The 22,600-nt window shown below is 37.6% G+C and overlaps 1 protein-coding gene across 1 annotated transcript; it reads left to right on the forward strand.

Annotated features, from left to right (window-relative positions):
* The first annotated feature begins 1,439 nt into the window (after positions 1–1,439).
* Positions 1,440–20,923, forward strand: LOC117234069. Its single transcript, XM_033494928.1, has 6 exons — positions 1,440–1,915; positions 2,579–2,839; positions 9,953–10,055; positions 10,134–10,219; positions 12,849–12,953; positions 16,677–20,923. Exons 2-6 carry the CDS (start codon positions 2,815–2,817, stop codon positions 20,054–20,056), a joined length of 3,699 nt encoding a protein of 1,232 aa, XP_033350819.1. The 5' UTR covers positions 1,440–1,915; positions 2,579–2,814; the 3' UTR covers positions 20,057–20,923.
* The last annotated feature ends 1,677 nt before the right edge of the window (positions 20,924–22,600 follow it).

Here is a 22,600-nt window from a genome sequence, read left to right on the forward strand (position 1 = left end):
TTTGGCGATGAATATAATTTTATTCCATATTTTTATTCGTCAGCTGTTGCTCGAAAGAAATTTTGACCAGCATTGGAAGAAAGAGAAAAGATCGAAATCCATCTGAAAACTGAAACGACATAGAATGGAAATACTTCGCGTTTTCCATGTTAGTGTTTATTCGTAAATTATTGCGGGGGAATAATGCATAGATTTTGCGTAATCGAGATATCTAGAATAATACGCGCGTCAATATTTATAATTTATAAATGACGAAAGCTCGAAATAAAGGGTATTCCACGCTTCGCAATAAAATATTAAAAGTGCGTGTGACGGATGCCGAGGATCTTTGTGCATTTTTATGCATCAAAAAAGAGTAGATATAATAAAAATAAAACAGTGAATATCGGCGTAAAAATGATAAACGCTGTTAAAACGAAACGAATCTCAAGTGAAACCTTTGTAGAAGATAAAAACAGAAGTAAGATGGAAGAGAACTTGAAGAAGCAAGATCTACGGACTATAGAAAGAGAAACCAGAGTGTACGTGCGTCTTGCGAAAAACCAGATGTACAGAAGCGAGTGTAAGTTGCACGAGAAAGAAAGAAAAAAAGAAAGATGGAAGAAAGGAGGAAGAAGATGAGATGTTGGATGAAAGATGAAGAGGAGGGTGGAGTGATATAAACAGAGCAAGAAGAAAGGAAGAAAGTCGAGGAAGAGAGAAAGGTGGAGGCGAGGCGTGTGTGCAGAACGGAGGCAATGTCACCGAACTTACATAATGTGTCCTGTTTCTTCAATTACACGCGCCGAGATATCGATGCAGCGTACATTTAGGTCGCTTGTACCTGTATATATATGTATATTCGAGAGACCTTTGCTCCTGCCATAACTGTGGAGGATGGAAATGGCAGTTGCAGAACAAAAAGAATGTGGGACGTTGTTCTTTCGAACGCAGATACGCCCGATGTATTTACTCTTTGTATTATTGTCTCGTTTGTTATGTACAAAGTGAGAGGAAACCTGATTCCTTTACGTCAAATCCTCCTCCGTTTCTCTAAACCAACGAGTTGAACAAATCTCTAGCCATCTTCTTTCTCAATCCGTTTCTAACTAAAACCATCGTAACCATTAACCGAGAAACTTAAAACTTCCTCCGAGCGATAGAAACAAGCCAAATTCAGCGTTCTATGTTCCTTGTATCGACAAATCGGAAAAATCTCTAGCCACGTATCTTCCTACGCTGGTAATTTAATTTCCAATCTTGTCGCAATGATCACCGCTGTATCTGTAACCTCAGAGACCTAAAATTTCCTTCGGGAACAGTCAAAATCCTCCTTCTCAGCCCCATCCTCGCCTTGGATCTTCCTAAACCGACAAACGTCGAAGATCTTCGTAATAGCCGCAGAAAATGTTCGTTATAGACTGTTTTAAATTCACCAATCGATGGAACCTTCGATGCCAACATAACGCAAAGGAACGGAGACACAGGGTAACCTACGATAAATGTCAGATCGGTGGCAAAGATCGTGGGACGAGGCATCGAACCGTGTTACGCCCGTTTCGGCGCGTAGTTCTTTCCTCGGCGGTCAGAACATCGGTAAAATCCAGCTATCGAAAGCAGATCGATCCACGCAACGTCGTCAGCTCCCTCGAGGTGTTCCTCGGCTGGCTAACTTTATCGGGCTCGCTCTACTTTCCATTTTAATTGCGAACACCTGGGATTCTTCGATGGAATCCGACGACTGGAAACGAATGGCAGATGCGACGTGTCCGCGCGAATGGTGGGATCCTACGTCTGTAAACGTCGCCGGCGACACTTTCCACTCGAATGGTTCGTCGACGCGACTGGCAGACGTTTTCTAGGTGAATGGAACGGGGATTCTGGATAGTCGGTTGATACCAATCGACGGAGAAATGGGAGAACGAAGGGTGATCAGGTACGGTTCTGACGTGTTTGAAAGTCTCATTACGTGGTATATGTTGTACCAATATCGAGGAGATTGGAGTGGTTTGCAGAGAAGGGCAGAGGATGTGCTTAGAGATTTTGGAGTTGTATCGATTCGATTGGTTTCGATTGAATCTTTTATGGATACAACTAAAAGGAAGCATCCTAAGTAGAGATTCGTTTCATCCTGTAAATATTATAACGTATTACGCGTATTCCGTATATTTTTCAATTTTGCCCAAACGAATAAACGTTCTGTCTATAATAAAATACCAAAACTGTACCGTTTGGCCAGTATGAACGAGCAGAATATAATCAGGAACGTTCCTGCGTGTTTCTTCTACGATATAAACTTGGCATTTGTTACGTGTATCGGTGCAGTCTAAATTTAGTATTGGAAGAAGGCTAAAGGCACCCTGTATCCTATCTAGACGACTGTTCGAAAGATAAATTATTTAAAAAGATACCGTAGCTGTACCATCACGCGAGTCTTTACATTCCAAAACTGATAATTTTCCTATTATCGCAACTTTTACGATAACTTTTATTTTCCAATTTGCAAAATCGCGCTGTATCGTAAAAAATTCGCGAAAACCAAATGTTCCGTCTCCGTCACTCGTATATCGTGTAGCTTACCAAATTTCCCTGTTGTCAGAGGCGCGGCAGAAATTCCTCTCGCGGAGGGATGACCGATGCGTGTATTGGCGCGGGTGAGAGGTGGAAAGCGAGAAGAAGAAAGGTAAGAGGTGCGGATCCCTTCCCTTTCGTTCAGAAGCTTGGAAGAAGACTCGAGAGGAGATCGGTGTAGTCGCAGTGCATCGGCTGCTACACGCTGGCCGAACGTTCGACGTCGGACACCTTCGCCGGGACACTCATGCAACGTGCGACAAAATGCCGACCACGCTGCCCGTTCTGTGTAAGTGTCGTCAACGTGAACAGGAATCCGATTTCGACCGCGTTCTACCGTATAGCGTACGATTCGAGGCCGATTCCTCCCAGGCTACGCTCGACTTCGACAGAGTCAGATCGATTTACCTGTATGGGAAACGTAGGTCTTTTCCCTCAGCGACAGGTAAGAGCTGTCCATTGGTTAGTCCAAGAAGGTGTAGAAATCGTCCCCAAACGAAGATCGAATCGCGTGTTAACGGATGACCTTAGAAGGTGTTCGGTTGACGAGGGTTTGACGTGGTTTGACATGGTTTGAGGTGTCTGGCTCGTAGTTAATTCGTGGTGCTCGATTAATGGTTGGTTAATGAAGCACTTCGTAATTGATCGATGGTGTCCGCTCTATGGTTATTTAATTCGTAGGTGTTGGATTACAACGTGTACCTAATTTGTACAGCAGCGGTTGTTTGATTTGTGGTGTGCGGCTTGTGGTTCATCTGTTAGTCTGGGATTAAGGTTAGATATTTAACTAACGCTTGGTACAAAGTGTCCACAGTTGAATAGTGGTATTCGGTTTATGGTTGTCTGATTCATAGTTGTTGCATTGTAATGTTTAATTTGTTTGTATTCGATTTTCAATTCGAAATTAAAGCTACATGTTTGATTAACAGTTGGCGCCAAGTATCTGTAATCGAATCGCTATATTCGATTTATAGTTGTTTCATTCATGAATTATCTGATTCGTAGTTATTGGATCACACCGTGTTTGCTTTGTATGGTATGTTCATTTGTTCCGAGGTGTACAGTTTGTGGTTGATTCGAGGAGTCCCATTTTTTATGTACCAGCACATTTGACCTGCGATATCGTATTTATAGTCGGATTGAAGTCGATTTTTACTCGCGTTAACTTTGTGTCGTGTCTTGCATTAGCATGTATCGAAAGGTTCGACTTAAATCTTTATTGAAACGTTTGGCTCCTATCCGAAAGATGATCGAATGTAAGGAAAGAATGTCTACGAGAAGTGACAAGTATATTACAATGACGACAATGGCTATATTTACGCGTTGGTTGATAGCTTTTGTGTCCTCAGTGACGGTCGAAGAAAAAAGCATAGCTATTGAGTAGTTTGACAGCTATATTTTTAACAGAAGTACGAAGCTGATGTTAGTTAAAGATAAGAGAATGTAAAAAGGGACGAATAGATACTTTAATACTAGAACTACCTTCGGTGTAAATGAACTATCTCAAGGAATAACGATCAAGTATCTCTGACAATCCTTTAAATCTTAATTTAAACCGTAATTAATAAAATTGAATAGTCAGATGCTTCCCGGGTACGATCGGCGCATATTGGGGCCATTTTACAAGACCACATTATGTGTCCGGTATTTTGTAGCTAAAACCTTATGAACGTATCACAAATTAATAAAATTAAAAATGTCGTCTATAGTTCAAGGTAGTGCAGCGATTAGACATAAAATAGCAAAGTTCACGATTCCTAAGTACAGTCATGCTGGCGATTTCTCACGAGACTTGCCTCGTACTGTTTATACTTTGTATCGTACGTAACTGCAGCTGTGTATCTCGCCAAAAAATCAACAATTTTCGGTTCGTCCCGAGTCACTTTCGCAGGTTTGCCTCGTATTGTCTGCACATAAATTTCTAGACGATGAATATTCAGGAATTATGTCAACATGAATATTCTATAAGTATGAAGCACCGAGTGTAAAGTAATTTGCTTCATCTTCGTCTAATTCTCAGTTCATTGATACTTCTTAACAGAATTCAGAAATAACGAGCTTTAGAGGGATTAATCTATTGGAAGATCATTGTTTCAACATTGCGGCTGTTGCGTGGGCGTAATTTATTTCGTTTGGCATTTACTTGGCGAATAAATTGGTGAAATAATAGATCTGCCTTCCATGATATAACAATGAACTCTGAGATATTTTATTTACACTTCCTCTGGAAAGTTTGCAGCGTGCTAAGAATCGAACGGACAGTTCCTTCGATAAATAAATTATAAATTAATAAAATAAATTAATACAATATTATTCTTCTATAGTATCGAAGCTAATCGTATCTAATTATATGTAAAAACGAAAATTCTATAGTTACGATATTCCGATCTGTCAGAAAAACACACGGAAAGGTATGTTTCGTCGAAAAAGAAAAAAGTGTGTCAAACATTTGAACCTGATTGTGCATGCAACAAACTTGGAAATAATTTTCTTTAATCTGCGATATATGTTAAATCTGCAGTTCCGCCTTCGCGCGATACAAGTGAAATCCTGGTGATTCGTGAACTGCACGAGAGACAGGAACACGTAAATATGTTCTCACGATTCTACTCGGTGTATACAACGAAATTCTGTTACGATTGTACGAATGAACGAGAGATTCAATTGATCGGAAGTAACATACAGATTGCCACGATAGATTAGATAAAATACAGATTGGAATTTTTGCTGTCGTAACTTCTTAAGAGTCCTCATGCATCTGATCGAAGTTCCTTATTAGTTAAAGTATTATCATTCTGTCGTGACTTTTTCATTTTTACGAGTTACGCTCTTCGGATATATTTTAATTACCTTCTTAATTAAAAGTTCTTAATTAATGTCCCGGAAAAGAAGGTAACATTCTTTGTTAGCGTTTTTATCTTTCTTTTTGAGCGTTTCTTCCATTTTAACGAAATGGAACCTTTTCTATTTTAGGTGAAAAAGATATTCTAATTTGTCGATATATTTAATGGATCGCGTGTAAATTACGGAGGGATGATCTTGTAATTATTTCGCTCGTTACAGTTCATTCTTTACGTCGTCGAATATACATGTAGAAATTGCGTAACATCCTTTCACAGATAAATTCTCACCGTCAGCCGTGCATCAATCAGTAGCTGATCGAATTGCAATTGAATTTAACGTGGCTACTGGTTTCTTCGTGACGACAGTGAGAATGGAGCGTGAATGAAACAAAGAGCTGAATAGAACAGCAAAAGCAGTACAAACTTTGTAATAGTCAACTTCGATGAAGTTGAAACAAATTACACGCGAAGTACCGAATAATTTCTTAATCGTAAATATTATTTGAGAAATATTAAGAAATTGAAGAAATTAGGTATTAGCAGAAAAATTACTGAATACTTGTACATCATCTTAAATATTATTTTACGTTCTGAAACAAATAAAATCTATTTTAAGTAACATATTTGTTTTTTTTAAATTGGTATAATTTTACACGATAAAAAGTTGAAAAGTACAGAAAGGGTAAGAGATTGGAGTTAAGTATGAAAAAGAAGAAACAATCTCAACGAAATAAATTAAAAGAAAAGAATTCTAACTTTCGAAAAATTAACTGAATTACGTAATAAGTATACTAAACAGTACCTAGATGGCAACGAAACATCTGTAATTAAAAATGCAAACGAGTGACTTTTAACATGAAAACTTAACCGAATGACCTGGTCTTTCACGATTTACGGTATGCGCGGCTTCCAACTTCTTAGCCATCCAACTTCGTGACCTTTCTTGCGTTCATCTTTTTAATGCCAACATCTACCGCGAGTATAGAGCCTCGCAAGAAACATTTTTATCTCCCGAACAAGAGTATCAACCGTGTGGAATCCATGGAACTCTGATTCTGAACGATAATTGCCCCTCCCACGACACGCGATCCCGTTATCTCGCATTCTCAATGACATCATTGAGCGCTATACTTTTTTAATTAGGTTACACGCGAGAAAGCGTCCGAGACAAAACCTGAAACTGCTCTCCTACGTCTTTTTTTTTAGATGTATTTTTAGACTGTATACATTTATAGATTTCTATATTCTAGTGAATTAATTAAAGAATATCTTTCTATGAAACAGGATTGTACTATAAATATTACGCGATAAAATTCCTTAATTTTTAAGTTAAGCCGCGAATTTTCTACCAAGCTGTAGTTATAATTATTTTTTCGAATTATAAGATTGGAAATTTTTTTTTTAATTTATTTATTAAAATTTACAATCAATTCTCGCATTGAGAATTTTCAGTAATTTTTTCTGGCGTGGCGCAGTGACATGGCTAATTATTTATAATAAGTTAATACTTATTATAGATTGGAAATAAAACGAAAACTATATCTTTTTCGAAACACGTATCAATAGAAATACCTACGTTAAATAAGAAGAAACACGATAAAAGTACAGAGAAATCTAATTGAGGAATCTAAATTATCGTAAAAATGAAACTGAATTTTGAGAGAAGTACAATCTTTAAATTATATTTCCTTCGAATGGATCTACCAATTACGGTTTAAATATCTTGAAACAAAAGCAGACAGTTCTTTCACAAGATCAGTTTAATTAACATGTACCGCTGCGTTTCGTAAAAAGTAAAAAATTTGCGTCAAGATTCAGTTACCTGCGTAAATAAATCGAAAAGGCTGATTTTTCTATTCTTCTTGTCAAGTCTATAAAAATATTGTACGATATAGCCATTATATCTTAAATTATAGTCACTGGAGTACAGGTTAATGATGTACTCAGTGCGTCACTAGAATTTCGTCACAAGGATTCTTTTCGTAATAAAATGGAAGCAAATGTCTGTTGCAGTAACCAGAGTGTGCGTCAGAGACGATGGAAATTCAGTGTTCTGAGTTAATGCAACTCGCGGCCCGCAAATATGAATTATAATAGTTGCGACTATACAGCGGTGACGAAACGTCGCCAGAGATTCTACTGACAGAATCACGAATTACATAGAACGAAGAAGGCAGAAAAAAGACCAGCGATCATTAAGGAACAATAGGTGTTTCTCCTAAATTATCTTAAACGCTAAATTGTCAGGTCAAGCGACTAAGGCAGAGACTTTCGTGATAGACTCGTCGCAATTCAATTTTCTGTTTGTGTTCTCGAGACAAACAGCGAAAAGACTTTAGAATCTTAATGAATCACGGCCTTTTCACGAAATTACAGTTGAAACGAAGATTAATTGGACATTTTAACTAGTTTTTCGGACAAACGATAGCTCCAGCTCGAACAGTTAATTAAAAGAATAAATGTATATACAGGCTAGTTGGTAACTGGCGGTACAAGCGGAAAGGGGGTGATTCTACGCGAAAAAAGAAGTCGAAAATATAGAATAAAAATTTTTCGTTCGAGGCTTTGTTTTCGAGAAAATCGACTTTGAATTTTCGCTCGGTACGCGTGCACTTTATCGCGTCTCGTTATAACGGATCTCACTGTAGATCGTTGTCTCGATGGAAAAATTAAAAAAAAAATTTTTTTTCTATATTTTCGACTTCTTTTTTTGCGTAGAATCACCCTCTTTCCGCTTGTACCACCAGTTACCAACCACCCTGTATATATATCTGTATGCGTGTTAGAATTCTGCTTTAAAGTATTGGGTTGGCAACTAAGTGATCGCGGATTTTGTCAATACCACATAATGACAAAATCCGCAATCACTCAGTTGCCAACCGAATAACTTTAAATAGTTTTTGAGACGATTAGTAGCTTGTGGTCAGAGAGACGAGGAAAACGAGAAGTTAATATACGAGGATGTTACTAAATTGTATTGGTCGGATAATATTGGTTAACAAATTTGTTAAATAACTAGTGGCCTGTGGTTAGAGAGACGATGGAAGTACCAAATGAATATGTACGTGTTAGAATCTTAATAAATCACAGTCTTTTCGTTAAATTAACGTTGGAAAAATTCTAGTTGGTCGCCTTAACCAATTTCGTTTGAACGAATAATAGATTGCAATGGAAGGAGCAATGAAATTAAAAAACAAATTATTACGATCCTAATAAATCACGGCTTTTTCATCAAACTGTCATTATAACCTGTTTCTTGAATAAATTGACCTCCACTTCTTTATTACGCATATAAATTTAGTAAACCGGGTATCGACGAAATCGAGACGAGCTGGCCTCGGTCAGTTTCTCAAAAACGACTGCGAGGACGAGAAAACAAATCGATTTAATTAATCTAATTGAAATAATTATAAACGACTGTCTAATCGATTACGAGAAACGCGAACGTTTAACGCTATTAATAGCGTTAGAAGCCCGTCATCGGATAACGCTAATCGGTCGTTTGTGCTCGTTACCATATCGAAAATTGATCGAAATTTCCTACTTTTACTTGCGCCTTGGCAAACTTTCGAATTCGTTTCGCGACATAGAACGCCTTCTTTCTCTTACGACGAAGAAAACGCGCCAGCTTTTTCAACGCACGTTCAAATATTCTCGAAATAGAGCGCTCGAGTACTGGTTCTAACGTATAAAATACTAAACGAGTCATCTCGAGTGGTTCGCTTTCGAACTCGATGGATGCCTATAACCGGATCGTGAGGCTATTGTCTCGCTCGACTTTGTTGTTTTACATGATTGGATGACAGTCGAGGGAAAGATGGTCATTAGAAGCGACGAGCTGTGAATGAGTGTATCGATTAGAGGGGAATCGTAAAGGGGCGATGTTATGTTGTTGCGGGGGATCCGACGTTGGAGGAGCAGCGATGTACGCGTATGTAACGCGAAGTAGAAAGTGAAATTCGCGGATCGGGAGGAGATGATAAGCGGCTACGCCATGCGTTTCCTTTGCAAGCGTTGGAAATGGAAATAAACGCTGCTGTATCGACCGAGACATTGGGAAAACTTGCAGATCCGAAGCTTGGGAATTCAAACGTTGAGATTAATCTTACGGGGTACAAGAGGAATTTGAAAAAGTTTGCAGATTAATCTCTCGAAGGACGCATTTTTTAAAGTCAAAAAGATATAACGTTTTTCCGAACAGGTACCGATGTATCCTACGATCGAGGATCGAGAGTATAACTGCTGCGATTCATCACGCGGAAGACGAGAAGAATTTTAAAAAGTTTGCAAATTAACCTCTCCAGAGAGGTATTTTTTAAAGCTAGAAAGATATTTCTTCGTGCAAAGACGTATCGATATCCTCGATGTTTCATAAAGTGAACATAATTCCAGTGGTTAACCGTGTTTTGCATATTATTTTTCTCAGACTACATACACGATTTTTATTCTACTTGGAATTATTATTATTATTATTATTATTATTATTATTATTATTATTATTATATTTTTAATCATTCGTCTATGTAACATCTCTAGTAGAGGCACTCCTCTTTGCACAGATCTCGTGACGCTGGTCTTATGCAACATTCACGGCAGTCTTGAACATGAAATTCCAAGGAGGAGCTTCCTGTCACGAAGAGCCATTGATGGTACCAGGGGGAGGTATTGCGTTCGTTTCGTTTCGCGTGTATTCACGCGGATGCATGCGTACGATTAAACAAGCCTACGATGTCGTTTCAGGAAGTTCTTCGATCCGGAAGAAGAGGGAGCGTTCGACAGTTACGGATCTGCTGGTGGCCAGTACGATCCATACCAAGAGAAAACAGGTAGATTGTTCGTTTCTTGTCTTTTTTTTCTATGAAATTCCTTACTAATTAACGCGTAGCGATTTTAATGATTTAATTTTATGCCAATTAACCGTAAAATTACGAAATTCGTCGAAACGACGAATTATCTTGTTTTATCGAGATGCAACGTACAGGGGAATGTAACTTGAAATTGTAATTATCTTAACTTTCGATCTCGTAAAATGATATAAAGTGACATGTAATCGAACGAGATGATATATCGTTCGAATGATCATTTTTCAAGTATCTTATTTCAACAATGTCCGAGTCTATATCGCCGTGTGTTACTTAAAGTGTGAAAAATTTGTAACGTCTGGATTTAATATCGCTGCCAGATACTGTCAGCCATCGTAATAATTGATAACTGGTTGAACAATGCTACCTAACAAAGTCGATGGCACTGTGAATAGAAAGATCCTTAACAAGGAACGACGATAACTATCTGTAAAGTGATTCTATGAAAATAATCAGTCGGAGAATGGGGACGGGTCAAGGAGTCCCTTCGTTTTCTCGCAATTTCTAATATAAAAACTAAAATTGACTTTCCATTAAATCTCCACTGCGCGGAAGAATTCTCGTTAACATTTCTCAATTTTCATCTTTAGATTTTATTTGCCTGCAATCACAGTTACTTTACTCTTATGTCCCCAGCAATTAATAACTCGTGACATCATTTTTATTCATTGACACGATTATTTAATACGTCTACAGTCAACAAAGAGCATTGTCATAGGAACGGAGGTGCGAATAAAAAGGACTCGCAATATGCTAATTCTCCGACGCTTAGGCGGTATGATGTTATTCATCTTGTTTCTTTTTCTTCGATTAATTACGCGTTGACACCGATTCCATCGATCGATGCCAGTGTTGTTAAAAACAGACACTCGTTATGAATGATCGATCATTAGAAACGAGGATTCGTGTTGCAAAATATTTCCAAGATTCTCGTTATTTTCTGCATTTCTGCAATTTTATATTCCCATATTCTACGTATATTTTCAAGATTCTACGTGGCTTCTAAGCAGTCTCACGAAAAGTACAAAATTACTGCTCCTCTCGACAAGCGTAAGACTGTTTAACGCAAGGTACAATCAATCTTATACCAAGCCGAAGAACTTCTCACTAGGACGATGATCTATCAAAACGAGGCAAATTAGTATCGACACCTTTAACATTAAGTACAGAAATTACGAGGAAATCGATGGGTGAATCTAAATTGCTATCCTCCATTAAAGATATAATTGCGAGTTACAGTCTCTTTTACAGGTACGAAGGAAAAATCCTGATTACCGAGATTATTAATAATTTTTCTTTATTTTTCCATCTTCGCAAAGTATGAACCTACATAGTTAAATACCGAGTGATAGACGTTCCGTTGGATTAAAAAGCAGAGTCGTCGGACGAGGACATTATCAAGTGGCGTGAAAGGCGTTAGGTATGACGGATGATGGAAAAATCGCGCCATAGGTCACGTGAAACCTCTCGCGACTTACAAGGAGCAAACCAAAGAAATCACGTGTGGCGCTGTAAACGAAGCGAACACGTCCTGTTAAATGTCACACACGCTGGATTATCCTGACGAGGTGTTTTTCACGACCTTGACTCACCACGAGCCATTATGCTCCTTTATGTAAGGCCTGGCACGTGATGATTCAGTTTCTCCACGTGAAATCTGTGTTGGTCGAAGCTTTCATTTTAATCATTGTTTATTCGGTTTTGAATATTTCTTTTCTGGCTGAGCAGATATTTTACATTTATACTTTCTACGATTACGTATTATCTTATCGAATTATATATGAATAACCTTGTCCTCTTTAAATAAATTCTGTTGCATACTGCACAGAGAAATGAAAGAATAAAATTCAATCGATAATTTTCTCATTATTTAAAATCTACCATGATTGGATTTATTGTAATTTTACTTTATCTTCGAAGTTGAAGAATCGACGAAGAAATGCATATTGAAATAAATATTTTATGGAACATAGAACAAAGAGATTTAATCGAATTCCAATGATTCTTTACTTTTACGAAATGGATCACTTGTATAATTTATCTAAAGATCTGGTGGAGTACAAAAGAATTTTTTAAACGATTTTTCACTAAAAAGTCTAAAAGCCTGAAATTTGATATTTAGTTGTTGAAAAAGTGAAAGTTTCTACGCTTTGCAAGAAGTTGGAGTTTTAAGCAAACGTAAGTGTGTTTGCTCGAACAAACAATTAACAGGCCATTCATAATCATCGTAACATTTACCATAATTCAGAATGTATACCTTTCGTTCTTAGCATATACGAGCACAATCATCGCATCGTTCAAAGTTCATTGAAATGCTCACAGTCATTCGATGATATTTATTTAATGTCATGCTAAGACGATCTGCAGATGCTTGCCATTCTCTCCAATTTGTTACTACGATATACGATGTAATTTTGGAATATCTTGTCGGTTTTATCGTCGATAATAACCCGCAATATAAAATCAATGGCATGGCTATCCAATTCATTTGGCTAATATTATTCACGTTTATTAATTCGACGCTTCTTGTTCGACTATTAAGCGAGCAGTGAATACTAAGCGATTGTATGTTCTTTTCATTTTTTTGTTTTAGATTTGTCAGACATTAGGAGGAACGTGCCAGGAGAACCAGGTATTGATTATCCGGCATACACGACGCTCCCTCAGACAGGTTTCACGTGCGAGGGACGCTCACGAGGTGAACTAAATTGCTCCTTTTTCTACCTTCGTAAAACTCAGTATATGGTTAATACATCATTCCGGAATAAAAATCTTTACAAGATAAGAGATTTATTCGCATAGAATTTCATCATAAAGTTGATATAATTCTTACTTACTATTTATATCGTTACACATAGATTGAATTATATTTTTGTAGTTAATATAACTAATTATACTTGTAATCTAATTATCTTGAAACAAAGGTGCTTTGTATAATATAACTGTACGATAAGTTTTAGAGAAATAGTTAGAGCAATTAATTGTTAATCTAATAAGCTAACAAGTGTCTTGTAAATATCTCGATTCTCGATGGATTTCCGATTTTTTCTTCTAGAAATAATATTTTTCTTTCTCTATTCCCGGAAGCAATACATCGGCCACGTTATTTTACAATTTTGCATTCGTAATTTTTCGCTGAAATACTTGGGATTTTCAGATAATATAAAACAAAAGATTTCTGCAATGACTGATATATAGAATCGAAGCGAGTATGCTTCTAGATGCAATTCAATTCCTCGGAATAAAATCGAAACAGATCTACGTACACCTTTACCCTCAATTTCACTTCATAATGCTGCGAATTACTACGTACACGAAGAGATTCTGTTCGGACAGCTAATGCAACCACGTCAGAGTTAGTCAATTTTCACATAGCGATCAATGGTATGACCGCTTGATCTTAACCATTCAGGTTGAAAGAAAGCAGTTGAAATTGGCATTTATATTAGTAAAATCCATAGATTGCTCGTCCGATTGTTCTGCCAGAGTTCGTAGAAACGAAATTGAACGTATTTATTGCGAGTATCAAATGGAAGAGAATATTCACTTCCTCCGTGAACAGAGCAGTAAAAGTAAGAAACTTCTCTATATAATAATATACTTAATAATAATAATAATAATTTCCTTTTGGGATTCGCATGTTTAATTACGTAAACTTTCTCATTTATAAAGAATTTTAAATCGATCGTATGAAACTACGATCTTCGGTATTACCCTACTAAATTTAAATCCTGCAAAACGACATTTATATTATACACCAATTATTAATAAAAAATATTAGAACAAACGGTTTCCAGAGTGTACGTATCCTATTAAAGATCCACGTGCATCAGCTTTATCCTACGACCGATTACCATTGATTCACACGTGTTTCACGCTTTTCCACGTGCAGTATCGATGTCAAGGATGTCTCTCACGCACACGATGCTAGCACGTGCGACCTGTGAAATCCATTCGCAGTATTTTCTTCGGTTTCGCAATAGGTCAGCGTTGCACTAGCCGTGGGGCGAAACTTGTCGCAAAAATCGCACGAAAATGTTTGCCGATGTACATTTCAGCTGGAAAGGCAAACGTTCGCGTCGCCCAACGAAACGTATTTATCTTCGGCTACGCGTGTTCGTTCAAGATCTGGTATGAATCTTCTTCTTGCGTCTTATGAAAACTTTCAGCTCGTGGAACGTTGCCAGAAGCAAAGTAACGATAACAATTGAAACTTAGGAAATTGTTGGATTTGTTAGAAAATTTTTATACAGAGTCGAAGAAGAGAGGTTCGATCTCCTGATTTGGATTAGATTCGAGTTCAGTTTGGATCGGGTTAATCGAAATTGAAACTTGTCAAATCCATACAGTTGCTAAAAATCTTCCAGAGAACTGTTGATATAATCTGACTGATAAAAATTAGGGACTTTTAAACGTTCATACCGACGAGAAAATAATCTTTTGCCAGTTTCACGATTCTTTGCTGTGAAAATAACAGGTTCGTTGGCGATTTCGTCCACAGACTTAATTACAGTTATGAACAACGACCATTTAGATAAGTGGCGCGAATGAACGAGTTTCAGAAGGCAAAAGAAAGTACAGTCTCAATGTAATACTCTGTTATATAGTTTCTTTATTGAGCAATATCCTGATAATCTTGTACAGTTATACGATGTTCCTGCAGAAGCAACAGAATGTCGGCGAAAGCGACTCAACAATAAGATAAAGGCCAGACGGATAATCCAAACGATTCTGACGCGAGGCAATCGCCGTTCAGAAGCTTAGTATGCTGTTATTCAGCTGGTTACAAATCGGCACGGTGTTTGACTTTTGCCGATGGAAAATAGCGAAAGCTTAATATTTTATCTTACTGTATGGGAATTTTTCAGGAGGAAGATTTCAGTTTTTTCTTTCCTTTGAAAAGGGAATTACTTTGAAATTTTTTAAAAATTAATTTTTTAATTCTGACGTTTGATTAAAAATTTGTATAGAAAGAGGAATTGAACAGTTTCAGTTTCGAATATTAAATTAAATCTATCCTATATGCGTGTGTGTAAAGAAATTAGCCAAAACTTGCAACGTCTTCTTGCAACGCATGTAATTGGGATCATCGCGAACTTTACAGAACCTGTCATCCTTTTCCAAATTTATCCGTGTTTAATGGAAAAGTGTTCGATTTTTGGTCATTTATTTCGTCCTAAATTTATAGAATAAAACGTCACGCGATTCGTGTTCCTTTATTTCATCCTGTTTAGTCTTTCTCCAAGTTTTAACAGCTTCTAGCTCGCTGGATGTTGGCCGTATCAAAAATTTGTCCAGAAGATGGAAATTGTTTTTTTACTTATAGGTTTGCGACGTGATTTTTCCTGGTTGTTGGCTAGCTTAGGCGACAGACAGTACAAATATGATTACCCTAATATGATTACAAAAAGGAAATTAAATACTCACATCCTCGATCTCTCTTTCTATCGACTCTATTACGATAAATTGTTTGGTTTTCTCGTTTGGTTTCAATAATTTGTCGTTGGTTTCTAAAAAGCTAAATCATGCTATCTTATAGCGAAATTGAAAAAATGTCTAACACGTCCAACTGGCATTAAATCAAACGCAATTCTAAAATAAAAATCGAAGCCTCACGACTTCGACTTTTCCTTCTTTCCTGAAAGAAACCTCGGTAACTACTTTTAATGCGTCATCCATCACTGTTACGTTCGATACACACGATATCCATTTTCTTGTCGAAAGAAATCGTGGCGAGCATTCATAGAATGAAGAAAGCAACTTAATTGAAATTTCCAAGCAGCAGGTCAAACACTGGGGCGTCTTTTGTATCGCGAGTCTAAACTCGCGGAAGAAACCGCGTTATTAGATAATTCAAAGGAAGAGAGAAAGATGTCGAACAAGCATAGAAACGTCGTCTCGCGTCCCTTACGTAACGCGCATAGTACTTAAACATTGCTTATTGCACGATTATCTTAAATTGAAAAAAAACTGAATAAAGGAAGATTTAGGAGACAGGAGCACGGATTGGCCAAGTATCGATTGAATAACGAATCGAATTGTTCATATTTCGTTTTGGTGAATCGTTGAAATTCTTTTGGAAGATATAGTGTTATTATCAGAATGGAAAATAAAATACCCAGTTAGTCGTATTGAAATATCGAAATTCAGGGAATTGGAATCTAAATTTCTCTACTAACTAAGAGAAAAATAGGAAGAAAGAATTAGAAAAATTTTTCAAGTACGTGAAATGTTTCAGTCTCTTATAAAACTATAGATTAAAAATAATAATTGAAAGAATGATAGAGAGCTTTAGAAATGTCTGCCATCCGAACACTCGGATATTCAAAAAGTGGAGATATTGCAGATTTTGTATTTCGATATCGAAGGTTATTACGGAATCTCATAATGTAAAAAAATAAACATTTCTAATTTTCCTTAGGGTACTACGCGGACGAGGTGGCGGGATGCCAGGTTTTCCACGTGTGCCACGACGTATTGGTCTCCTCCTTCCTCTGCCCCATAGGCTCTGTATTCAGCCAAAAGCTGCTCACCTGTGACTGGTGGACCAAAGTAGACTGTTCAGCTAGCAGCAAATACATAGACGTGAATCGTAACAGTTACCAGCAAGATGACGACGAGATGATTCGAAACGCTTACGCAATGATCAGTCTCCAATCAGGAACAGACGTGACCAAGGATGGTCTGGTGGATCCTGATCGAACTGGAAGCGTGGTGGACTATCAGAGAGGTCCAGGAAGAATCCTCGACTATTCGTCAGTTGACACAACAGGAAACGACTTGAGGACCAATTTCGAAGACTATCGTAGACCTGCCAATCGAGATTTCCTGCCACCCTATCAACTCAAAGACAAAAAGCCGGAAATCAGTGGAAATTATCAAGGCAAATTCTATTCTAGCGAGAAATCCAGGTCTCCCTACGAAGATTCGCCGATTATTCGAGTTCAGAAGATCAACGATCCAGGATATGGAAACCAGAGGAACAAAGATTTCCAGGAGACCTATCGAAGGCCCAACGAGTTCACCAATCAGTTCCAACCATCTTACGCACCTACTGTACCGACTGTCACCACTACAACTAGGAGATTTTACTCTCCAACTGTCCCTACCACATTCAAATCGTCTACTTTGGCATACAACAAGTTGGACCAGGCGATAGACAGCTCTGAATATTATCTTTCGCGCAGTAGGTCAAACAGCTTCGTCACTCCTCCTACCAGAGTCTTCTCGAACGACGACAAGAGTAGACAGGATTTAGGAAGGGACTTGAAAATATCTGAAGCTGTTTCTTTGAGGAAATCGAACAGGGATGACGATTATAGTAGACAGGAGAGTTACGAGTATGATTACGACGATGTCAATAGCGACGAAACGAGAGACGAACGTCCTAAAGAGAGATTCCAGGTGAGAGTTCTCGACGATTTTAATTATAATCGTACCAAAGTGTCGAACGGAGGAAGTTCTTTGTTTGATAGGGTCTACGCAGGATTCAACCACAACAGCAACGACGAAGAACCTCTGGACGACTTCGAAACGAGAGGTAGCATTGGTCTAGGCCACGCGTTTCATCAGTCGTTCAGGGGAATCTCGGTTGACGAACAGAATCCTGCGAGAGACGAAACCAAAGTTTATGGTGAAACTCAAAGAGGAATTAATTTCAATAAAGAAGAGATTAAGTACACCTTGGTCAGACCGGAGCCTACGCGTTATCCCGGAGAAAAGAAAGAGGAAACGACTGAACAATACCAAAGAAACGATCAAAGAGACACCAAAACGAATAAGGAAGAATTTCTGAATAATTTCAATACTTTCCCATCAACGACCGCTTCGTCAATTATCGAAAGTACCATCAAAGCAAGCACGAATCTTCACGAACCACGTTCTTCGATATCAAATGGATCGAGTGATTTGAACAATTCTACTGACGTAAATTCCGAATTTTTTAATGAGAAACATTCCATCGATACAGAGGACAGTGGTTCTCAAACATCTAGACCAGTCGAATTTCTAGAATCTCCTCAAAAGACGCAAAGTAAGTTCCAGATAAAGGTGCCAGATATACCTGAAGGATCCACTTTATTTAATCGTTACACGACTCAGAATGATGAACCTAGTTCAAGGACGACTGAGATACCGAGGTTCCAGAGCATTGGTTCTGACGATTATGTCGATCAGTCTACTTCTTTCGACAGAAACACAGGAGTAACGACCAATTATGGAAACGCAGAGATCTCTGAAGACTCCAGTTTGCAGAATCATGGTAGTACAGTGGCTAGACCCCTAGTACCCTCCACTGGGTCGTGGTTTTCTTCCTCTTTCTCCGATCAATCGAATACCAAAAGTGCAACGAAAGATTACACCAGGCCCGAAGAAGGTGAATCTCCTCACACAAATCATTTTGATCCTTCTTTCAAATCTACGAACGACACTGAAGAGAAACTTGAGGATAATAAAAAGAGTGAACTTCGGTTTACCACAGATGATGCTGTTCAGAATTCCAGGACGATTTCTGTGAGTGCAAGCACCGTGTCTCCGCCAAAGATTATAAAAGCTATAACATCCTCAGGTTTCGTCAACTCTTCAGGAAGTGTTTCAATAATTAAAACTCCCGAAGAATTGTCGACACAGGGACCGATCGGAATTTCGACATCTCCCGTGACTAAATCTGTCGATATTGAATCTTCGGTGTCAACTTTCAGACCTGTAACGCATAGGAGCATAGAATCAGGCAGAAGCTTGGAAGAGAAGTCGAAAGATGACAGAGATAGCGTAGAAGCCTCGACCGTGAATGCTTTACTTGGATCCATCATGCCAGAAACTCTAAAGCACATCGAAGAAGCTATAGAGAAGAATAATTCGCCTTACCAAGTGACGTTGACGATGAACAAAGGCGCGGAGCTGATACCTACCGGACAAGATATAATTAGCAAACTGATAGCCCAACAGGGCAAAGAAACGTCGACTCTCAATGACGAGATACACGAACTAGAAATAATTAGATCTTTGGAGCCAGAAGTTCATAGAATGACAGAGTTACAGATCACTGCGGCGAATATTTCGGACGCGAGAAATGCGTCTAACTTCGGAAACGATTTTATCAATTCCGATCTAACCGATTTTAAGGCAAACAACCCGAATACAGTCAGTCTTCTTCAACTGATGTCGGAATTAATGAAGCATGACCGAGTTCCTCGACCATTTTCCCTGTCAGTCGCTCAAAATCCGGAGCCACAGACAGTAAATTCGAACGTGCAACAGCCGGATGAAGCGACATTTAGGTCTCAAGAGAGTTCTGCGCTGCCGAACTTGAAAACTTCTGCTCCTCGATCGAAAGAAGGGATTCTGGATCAGCTAGAGCAGCATTTCGGAGAACCTCTTTACAGAGAACAGAAAAAGATATTTGATCTTCCTGAGAAACAGAGATCGATTGATTTCCAGACCACAGTTCTTTTTAGGAACACGAATAAATACGAGGAATCCAGCACCGATAAGACGATCGTGCCGATTGCTCAAACGAATTCTAAGATAGATATTAGGTCGACGACGACATCTACGCCGAAGACCACGTTTGCCACGAAATCCGAGAAGACTGTGGTGAAAACAGAATTTGTTCCATCGATTGGATTCTCTTTTGACACCGACGAGGGTAGAGAAGAATACGTTGAGGCTGTTTTAGGTGGCCTGATCGAGCCACAGGCAGCAGAAAGTCAGAAGAAAGAAATTATCTCGAAAGAGAAACCAGAGGGAGAGACGATTTTGAAAAAGAATGAAACAACAAAAAGTGTCCCAGAAGAGATTTAAGGGTTGCTTCTAGGATGATTTTTCCAAGGATGAACTTAGGTTTAGAACGAAATCTGTGATGTCCTGCCGTTTCGTGCTTTCTACGATAGATCTTCTCGACTATCTTTTTTCTTCTCCCTTAATCGATATTTTTGAATATTTTCTCTTTTACTCTCGGGGGTATTACGAGTTCGAGACTTTTGTAATTAACGTCCCTTCCTTCGTGATTGAAAAATATAACGAATCATTGAATACAGAGGGATTATGGTATAATAATTTGAAATGGGGGATTAATAGTTTTTTTACCATTTATGTTGCGAGAGAATTAAACAATCGAGAGGATTACAAGTACGAAATTTGTATGAAATTAACGTTCCTTGTTTCGTGATTTAAAATTTCAACGAGCTTTTGATGGAAGTCTTGGAAGACGGAGATTAATATTTCTTGTTACCATTTACATCGTAAGCGAAGAAAAAGGGCTGATATATAATTAGTTTCATTAACTCTTTCTAGGATATTCTTACTTTTAATTAAAGCGACTAACATAACAGTGAGTTGGGTGTAAAATGTCTTTAAGGTTTTAAGATAGAACTAGACGTAACATGTATAAAATGGTAATTATATTATCGTTGTTGATAAGATCTATCATTGGTCTTCAGAAAAACAATATCGTTACTATTTGATAATCCAAAATACGTTTTACTAACTTGATAACCTACCAATGACAAGGAACAGGGTTTCGATACTGTAAACTATAGATTCGTAGATGTGTGTGTTAATGTATGTACGAGTGTGCAAGAAGCAATAGTAATTATACGACTATTAAATTGTACCTTATGTAACCCAACATTCTAATGATTCTTAAATATATCCTATCGTTGCGAAGAAGAGCTTATTTATTTCCTTTTGAAATTCCTTTAGACTTGAAAACGTTGAATCTTTTTAAACTTGATTATTTAAAATTTACAATTCGATAAGTGTGAAATTTTTTAATATCCTACGATTCGAAATTTTGAAAACTCGAAAATCTGGAGTTTGGAAACTAAAAGATAAGAAAATTATTCGATTAAATATTTGTTAAATACAAACATTCAAGATTTAAAAATCAACGTTTGGAAATTCGCAAGGTCTGCAAATTTCTCCCGTTGTTAATTAATTACATAAACATACTTTTCTCTAGTTTGCCTCTATTCGCAAAACGTTGGTTATTTGCCATGGCAACATCGATACATCAAGTTTCGTAATTCGTACGCGTTTAATCGATTCATAGTGTACAGTGCTAGGTTAAAGTGCTCAAGCGTCCTTATAAACAGTCTACGAATCTTATCGAACGATTAAGTAGTCAAATAATTAACATTTTGAGTCAGAATTATTATAAAAGCAAGAGCAATGACACAGCTATTTTAATGTACTAAAAGAATAAAGATTTTGCATGACACGTTGAAGTTATCAAACTTTTGAAAATTCTTTGAGAGGATACCATTACGAAAGCTTTAATTGATCAAATTATGACTGAGTCAGAAAGCGAATCTGTAAAACCTGACGTCGAAGGCGAAGACGAAGAAGATGAAGATAACAAAACGGATGCCCACAGTTTACCAAGTAAACAATCTTTGATACACATGGACTATCGGTAATAAAATAAATACACATTTCTACGATTTAATAAACACAAATGATTAATTGAAACAAATGATTAATTTTGATAGGATAATGTGGATACGGGACAGAGTGATGAAATTTTTGGGTATAAGTGGTCACGAGCTGCTCTTCTACAAACTTCTAAATGTAAATAACAACTTATATCGAAATTATTGAAAAGCAATCGAATATTCTTTAGATATTTCTACCGATCTGCAATAAAATAACATCTCGTCCTTTTCGAATCAAAGCCACGAATATGCAAATTCTAGAATAGTCCGTACAACGAAAACGAAATCAGTGCGGAGATTTATTTCACTCGAAAGAATCGGTATACTTGAAGACATAGAAAATCATTTCTTTTTAAACGATTTTTCATACTTTCTCGTCAACTTTCGCCTTTAACTCACCTTTGCCACGAGAGAGAAAATAAACGCGCGATTCGAAACTATAGGCAAACAATCGATACTTCGAGGACAAGCTACTCAATTTTCTGCTACTGGATCTCTATGGTGTGACCGATCTTGAGAGAAAGGTGATCTTTTTCTACTGCACCTATTCCACTGAAATCATCCACGTGGAAGTTCCGGTCTGGGAAAGTAAGTAGTTCATCTTTCTTAAACTAATTACAGCGAACACGAATCAGATAGATTATTGTATCGACTCTAAGGATATAAATTACTTTGTTATTGATGGATGATAGGCAAGCACGGTGTTGGTAAATTAGCCGCTTTGACGGCATTGTCGATGAAAAGGAAAAGTCGTAAGTTGAGAGGAAGAACCTTTGGTAAATTGTATCTTTAACAATTCAATTTTGTCGTGCACAGTTTGGTAGAATCCTGTTACGTTCCATCCTTCCAATGGATTACTGGTTTGGTAAATTATATTTCCAACGATCCAAGTGACTTTTTTATCCACAATTTT

The sequence above is a fragment of the Bombus vosnesenskii genome, unplaced genomic scaffold, assembly GCF_011952255.1.
Source record: "Bombus vosnesenskii isolate JDL3184/JDL3185 unplaced genomic scaffold, Bvos_JDL3184-5_v1.1 scf7180000013302, whole genome shotgun sequence".
Taxonomy (NCBI): Eukaryota; Metazoa; Arthropoda; class Insecta; order Hymenoptera; family Apidae; genus Bombus; species Bombus vosnesenskii.